This window comes from Centruroides sculpturatus, unplaced genomic scaffold (assembly GCF_000671375.1).
Source record: "Centruroides sculpturatus isolate CEXI.00-Female unplaced genomic scaffold, Cexi_2.0 scaffold32, whole genome shotgun sequence".
NCBI lineage: Eukaryota > Metazoa > Arthropoda > Arachnida > Scorpiones > Buthidae > Centruroides > Centruroides sculpturatus.
In genome coordinates this window covers 1,470,629-1,478,472 of record NW_019384445.1, presented here as the reverse complement: position 1 = coordinate 1,478,472, position 7,844 = coordinate 1,470,629, and the positions used below count along the sequence as shown (strand labels likewise).

At 31.1% G+C, this 7,844-nt stretch overlaps 1 protein-coding gene across 3 annotated transcripts in view; it reads right to left on the bottom strand.

Annotated features, from left to right (window-relative positions):
• Nucleotides 1-1,839: 1,839 nt before the first annotated feature.
• The window catches only part of LOC111620368 (cystathionine beta-synthase-like), a 28,648-nt gene continuing 22,643 nt past the window's right edge, over nucleotides 1,840-7,844 (bottom strand). For 2 of the 3 annotated variants that reach the window (XM_023362296.1, XM_023362295.1), the window contains exons 10-14: nucleotides 4,905-5,039; nucleotides 4,726-4,834; nucleotides 4,571-4,655; nucleotides 2,126-2,173; nucleotides 1,840-2,005 (exon numbers count right to left, since the gene is read on the bottom strand). In XM_023362296.1, coding sequence (XP_023218064.1) covers nucleotides 1,875-2,005; nucleotides 2,126-2,173; nucleotides 4,571-4,655; nucleotides 4,726-4,834; nucleotides 4,905-5,039 — 508 coding nt within the window. In that variant the 3' untranslated portion in view covers nucleotides 1,840-1,874. The remainder of the gene's footprint in view (nucleotides 2,006-2,125; nucleotides 2,174-4,570; nucleotides 4,656-4,725; nucleotides 4,835-4,904; nucleotides 5,040-7,844) is intronic. The other variant, XM_023362297.1, reaches the window with a different exon arrangement.

Here is a 7,844-nt window from a genome sequence, read left to right as displayed (position 1 = left end):
TTTTGCCGGTCCCTATCCATTTGCACAGGGTAATAAGAAATTTAGACAAAGGGTCATAAAACCGAGGGGAGAAAAAGGCGGGAAGAGGGACGGGGAGAGTAGGTCAGAACAGGGAGTGAGAGAGAGGAAGCAGTAGTGAAGTGGTGGAGCTAGAGAGTAGAGAATTTTGTATTATAATATTTGGATATTCGAGTTTCTGTGTGACGAACCGACGGGACGGAATCCGTAAATCAGATCGGGTTCCCTACAAATATAATGTCTCAGTCTCTCGTGATCACACATATTGTTTGCCACCTCCAAAGAAAGTGCGTGAAATGTTAATTTTAACAAGACATAAATGTGAACAGCTACAAAAGAAACCTAAATATAACAGACAGTCTAATAAAAGAAATTCAAATAAGATTGTCGATTTAAAAAACATTATTCAAAAGCTCAAAGAAATGCTTTCTAAATCTGATGCTGTAATGATAGAAAATAACTTTAATGGTCTGCTTTGTGATCTGTTAAAAAGTTTGCTTTAACTCTTCACTTTTAGATACTTATATGCCTTACTGGAATAAGACAGTTTATTAAACTACTTGCTTTTAGTTCTCTGCGGAAATGGTCTTCTTACGGCAACACAAGCACTTGTATTTTTAGTTACTGCAGTCAACAAATGGAAAGTATTAAGATTAGAGGTGCACAAGTAAAACAAATGTTTACAAAAATGATTATATTTGACTGATACTACACATTGTTTTTTAAATATAATATACAGTACTGAACTCAGTGAATAGTACTGTACAATATATTTAATTTGCTTTTTGATGTGACGGGCAAGCCCGCAGTACCTTCCTTTCATTGCTTTTGCTCCGTCCGTGCAAATGCCTACGCATTTGAACCACTCAATGCTATTTTTGGACAAGAAATTATCAACGAGAAATAAAATATCTTTCTCTCTTGTTGTAGTACTTTCTAACAATTGATAAAAGCGATCTTCCTGAATAAAATCGTTTCATATATACCTAACCTCAAATTACGCGAATCCAGCTACATCAATCAGTTAGTTCGTTGATTTGTAACACAGAGTACAAATTATTCTTAACATGACCCACCAGTTGGGATTCAACACTATCTGCCATGTCGTGAATACGACGCGAAGCTAAATCATTTGAGGCAGGTATAAAATAAATTTTTTTCGTGTTTTGTCACCCGGCATGTATTCCACAAAGTCATGCAGCAGGCATAATTGGATATTCTGCTAATATGTGTAGCTTTGCTGATTTAGCCAAGTGAAAAGATAGGATGAATTAGCGCAGTTTTGTTTGACACTGACGATGTTGACTAATGCAAACAACTTTTCCTCACTTTCAATTCTTTTCAAAAAATTCAGTCGACTTATTCACAAGATCCGAAGTGTTTAGTGATGTAGCGATTGACAGTTGACGGTTTCATGGAATGATTTGACAAAACCTCTCAACAGATAACATATTAATAATAAANGTATAAATTTCAATTCCGATTCCATAACAGTATCAAATTAAATTTTTGATTTAAAGCTTGATATATTTTGTTATTGAAATTTAAATAAAATTCTAAAATAAAATATATTAAAATCAATGTAACAACATATGTATATATAACATAATCTATTACAGGAATACTTATCTTTGCCATAATATACATACTAAATGGAATGTTTTCATAAGGTGTAACACTTTATACTTATGCATAATCTAATACATTAAGCATTTTAGAAAAAATAGAGTTAAAAATAATCAATTTGGAGGGAATGTACTGCGGAAAGTTTCTTTTAATCCAGTTGTCCAATTAAAAATATAAGAAAGTTATGATTTGATCATGTTATATTTAATTATGATCAAAGTAGGATTCGATCATGTAGATTTATTTCTAGGAGTTTGGTAACGGTGAGATTCCTCTTCACTGGTAATATAGTTCAAAAGATCAATTCTTGTAACCACACCAATCACTATTTGTTTAGTTTCCACTTTATCTCTGGATTTAACTGTAAGAAATATTTAAATTAACATATAATCAATATCATTAAAAGTTTATTCTATTTATTAATAAGCACATTTGTAATTTTTCATTATGTTAGTGTTTATATCTATTTCATATCAAATACCTGTAGTTTCCAGAACTGGTAATTTTACAGTTTCTTTAGTTGTATGTGCTGTAAGAAGTATATCACTTATCACTTAATTCTGATTATAAAATAAAAGTTTCAATATTGATGATATTTTTTAAAATTAAGATTAGATTGCCAGGAAACAATTTATTTTATGTATCATGCAAAATGTTAATGTAACTGGATGGCAACTANGAAGGGTTTATTGATTTATTCTAAAAAATAAATATCCAAATTTGTACAGTACTTTTTGGTCTTTTGTAGATCTCTTAAAGACCGTCACTCTCCGCTGTTTTAGTGCACTAAAAGGAATTCTAAAATAGTTTTATTTACATCAAATTGATCACATAGACGTTGTTAATACAGTTTTTCTTTTTTGTATGAGATAAACATATTATATATATATATTATAAAAATCATTGTAATCAGAGTTTTTATTTTCGAAATTGTTGTTTTTTCCAAATTTCCAAACTTTAACACAAGATTTTACTACTTATGGCCCTTTCTAACCTTTACTGTTTTGATTTTTGAAAATTAATATATATTAAAAGAAAAATCAAAAAAAGAAAAGAAAAAAAAAACATTCCAAGATATATTTCAGGCAATTTTTCTCTTAGCAATATACAAATCTATCTATATCACAGATTTTCTGAGTACAAACCAGCCACTTTTTAAACAAAATTGGTGGGAGTTCCCGAATTACTGTCTGCCAACTGTTCAAATGTTAGAAATTTAGAGAACGCGAAATGCTCCACTACTGATCATATTTTGGAAAATTGTTTAAATTTTAGAAAGAAAATACAAAGTCTTTCTCAACTTCAAAAATTGTGATGCCTAAAAACACTTTCTGATCTCTTGTTAAAGCATTTTACAAGATGCACTTTGAAATTTTAAAAAAGTGATGTTATATTCTCATTACTTTACTTGAGCAGGCAAAATTTCAGAAAGAACTCTTGCATCACTAAGAACAATTTATTGAATGTTACACATACAGCATTATTAACAACATATTTCAGTTTTTAATAAAAATGACAACCAACATGTTCATTTGCAGATTTTCTTCTCTCTCCTTCAACCATAGTAATCAAGATTAAACAGCATTGTTCATCAGCAGACAATCTCGTACGTTTTCTTATCTGTTTCTAAAAAGAAATGAACAAATAGAAAAATATTGTATAAATTAATAACTAATTAAATATTTTAATATTTTACCATTCAATAATTTTGACACAATCAAGTTTTCCATTTCAGTTATTTGTATGTGAATTTGCTTTAATGGTTTTAGTTTGGAAAAAAAGTTTGGTTATAAAAATATTTTTGGCAAAATGATTTGTTAATAAGAATCAGATCTCAATTGTATGTAAATATCAGATGATTTGATGTCACTAAATTTATGGGATGAAATAAATCTGAATAATTACCTATTTGAGTTTCATGTTCTTTTATTTGTAAACATAGCATCTTAACTTTAGTTTTCAATACAGGCTACTTAGATCATATAATTTTTAAAATTGTTTCAAATGATAGCAATTTAAGGGTGTAAGTAAGAATTGAACATGCTTTATAAATTATATATTATTTTCAATTCTTTCAATTATGCATCAAACTTTAGGCACAGTTGACTGTGAACAGCTCACAACTTTTACAACAGTTCTTAATGAAAATCTTTCTATTCTGTTTATATAAAGCTATTATTTAATTGCTTTATAAATTATATATTATATAAACTAATCATAATAAATTAAAAATAGTTAACTTAAATATTAATAATTATGCCAAAAAGTATTATCACCCACAACTCTGCCTAATGTGTATTAAGATTGATACATAATGCTAACAAAATTATGACAATAACAAAAGTTAATAATTGATCAAGTTAATCATTTTGGTTCAACCAAGTCATACAAGATGATTAATTGAAATAACTGTTGTTAACATTCATTGTCACCTTAACTGTTACCTATGTACTGCAGGCCTTCATAGTACATAAACACAACAGACATTTCCTTTACAATCTAATTGGCAAAATATTATTAAAAAACTATCCTATTTCTCATAGTTCTGTGCAATAAATTGTAATTATATTCCTAGAAATACAGTTTTAACTACACAAGACATATAAATGCATTCATACAGTCATAACTAAAAATTTACACCTGTCACACAAGCAGGAAGTTATAAGATGAGTGGTCATAAAGTGGAGCTCTGCTCTATTCCAAGTTGAAGTTTGGCAAAATAATCCAAATTCCAACTTTTAATTACAACATATTAATTATTATTGTTAATATATAATTAATATTACTAACTAATTAGTAAAAATCCAACTCTAATCCAAATTTGTAAATTATTAAATTATTATTATTAAGCTAAATCAACTCATATAAAATTGAAATAACTTTCCTTATTTCAAACAAAATTTATATTAAATAAAATAATACTTACAGATTTTCTGATCATGCACTACTAAGGCAAAATGTTCTTTGTCCAATAAACGTGATAATTTTCCCAAAGTGTCATCTAGTTTTATCTAATTAACAAAATATGTAATTTAATACACAATCATTTAAATTTTGTCAGAATATTTAATAATTATTTACCTTATCAAATTGGTTATATATTATTTCAGATACGGGTGCTGTAGCAATAACTTTTCCAGCAAGAATTTTTGCCATCATGCTTCCTAATGTTATCATTCCCTTGATAACACTAGAAAATAAAAACTTATTTTAAAAACTTTTAAAATATTTTATGAAATCTTAAAAAAATTATTATATACCCTGATTCAGAAACAACTGGTAGCTGATCAAATCCCTCTTTGTTAAGAATATCAATGGCATCTTGGCATGACATATTTGGAAGAACGCTAACAGGTGCAGCCAGATTCAGACAGCTCACTTTTAAATTCCACCACCTTATAAAACAATAAAGATCATCACAAAAATACTGCATATGTATAAATACTTTTCAGATGGTTTATTAATTAATAAGATTATTTCTTTATTAGTTAATTTTCAGTTTAAATGTAAATATGTAGTTTTCACATAATGAAAAATAAATTTAACATGTTTGCTGTCAGTTGATGCAATTTTTCATCATGTGATGCAGAATTACATCAACTGGCATAAAACATGTTAATTAACAAACAGATTTTTGTTTGTGGTATAATTGATTCATGTTAACTACAAAATGTGAAATAATATACAGTGGGTGATCGGTTAACGAACAGATCGCATAACGAACAAATCGGATAACGAACACTTTCGCGAAAGATTTTTATGTTCGAACAACGAACACATGATCGGATAACGAACACCTCACAGAATAAACACAAGAAGAAGCGATGTAAAATAATGAATACCGATTGGTGTTCCCATGTCTTCAGGAAACAATTCGAAACTTTTCGGAGTGTGGGAAACGTCGACATCGACACTCAAGCCGGTATATACCGATCGGATAGTATTCCTCCGAACTTTGAAACTCTCCCTTGTAATTCCAGCCTTTTATTTTTCTGACAAAATAATTCTTTTATGTATTCGCGAGACTGTCGGGTAGGTACTGTACTCGTTAAGTTTTGTGTCTGTTTTTCTTTTCGAAAGGTGAGAGTATAATAGCAAAGGTAGAGAGTGGGCAGAAGATACCTAATGTTGCTGGGCAGTATGGCATGAACAGGTCTAAAGTAGGCTGCAGTTCAATCTTATTTAAGAAAAATACTGTATGATCCAGAAGACTCAAGCAGCTAAAGGAGTAACAAAAATCACATCTGAGAAATAAATAACATCGAAGAGTTCATAATGGAACCTGAAACAGATCTGACGACAGAAGAACGCCAAAAACTCTTGAATGAAGAACACCAAGAATCTCGGCGAGATATGATTCTTTCTGAAAAAGAGGATTAATGCCGATATCTGTTATTAAAGATCCTTTGAAGAAGTGGGAGGATGTCAGAACAACGGTCTTAGAATGGCATCTAAACCAGGTTGAGGCTTGGGATTTCTACAATTGCAATGCTATTAATTACTTACGAAAAATCCTGAAGAGAGGAAAGCAATTGACATTAGACATATTCTTTAACCATTTCAAATGGAAAAAAATATGACTAATAAAAATGCAAGACTGTGTGTGTATGTATTTTTATTATTACATATAAATAAACGTAGTAAGAAAGTATATATTTTTTATTTTTTGGGGTCTTTAGAACGAATTAATCAAATTCCCATAGAAACCTATGGTAAATCGATAATAGGTNTGACTAAAGGGACATCTGTTAAGCTCGAACGCGATAGGGGGTAAATGGCCACAAGAACATCTGCTGGACCGTTTAGGTTCAAAGATGTCAGAGGAAAGGGCCATAACGGAGAAAAATACGAGCACGGACTTTAAAAGCTCCGTTATTACCTCTCCGACCTTTTCCCGACCCGGATCGGTCTCGGGTTTCGCCTAGAGACAAAAGAATGACCAATCGGAGTAAGGAAGAGGGTGAACGGGACCAATCAAAAGGGTGATATTCGGGAAAAATCCTATAAAATCCCGAATCTCAAGGACAACTAGTCGATTCTCCTCCGAACAAGTGTTGAGTGGATTCCAGGACCTCCGTCCACCAGCCCGTCACACCCGCCTGAGCTTCTCCGCCTGCTAAGAAGTGTGTGCATCAGAACGTCAACCATCGCCCGTTTACCGGTATCACACCTCCGAATCTGCGGACTCTTCTCCTTGGATGTCCCGGGGCCACTACCAGTATCACACCACGCTCTACGTCCGACGTCCCTTGTTTATTGTTCTTCTATTATTATGTAAGTTAAACTAGTTGTTAAAATAAACGGTTTGTGTAAGGCACCTGTCATCTTTGTCTTCTGCCACCACCCACATACGATTCGTCCCTAGGTTTTCTTGAAGCGCATTTAACTTATTGCCCCTAAAAGTCGGCAACCTCACATACACATGAATTTTACAAACTGCTTGCGGTTCGCAAATCACAATTAGAAAAAAAAATCAAATTGTCCTCACCTTATACATCACAAACAGAGCGACAATTGTCGAAAAGAACGAATGAAGATAATTAGCCGTAACAATTGTGATGATTAGTACGCGGTATCATTGACATTGACCGGTATCGGCACCCTCGGGATTTGGCATGCATGCACGCACTGCACACCTACAAGATCGTCTGATTCCATCCATGAGCTACTGATAGGGAGCAATCTTAACTCCCTATCAGTTAAGATTTTCACGTTAAATGCATTGTTTTAACAATTAAAAAGTAAAGAATATTTTGTTATTTTTATGTACGTTTCTTCACAAAACTACATTTAATTTTTTCTTTAAAAGTATATTCATACAATTGAATATTTTGTACCAGGTATGTATAATTGTATATCATCACACATTTTATTTTAACAAGTAAGTTTTTATAATTTTATTTTTAATTTTAGCCCTTATATTATGGCTAGCAATTTAGAATGTAATTGTGATATTGAAAATTTATTTCAAAAAGTTTTGGCTCGAGACCATATAATGAAAAAGAAAAAATTTGTTCGACATTTTCATGATAAAATTTATGAAGATATAAAATGGCTTTGTGGATGCATAAAAATGCAAAATTTGTTTTGTTGGCCTTGCCTACTATTTTCAAATAAAATTAGTGTGTAGAATGAGATTGGCTTTGACGATTTAAATAATTTGAGTAAAGCTGGCAAAAGACACGAAAATCCTAAATCTC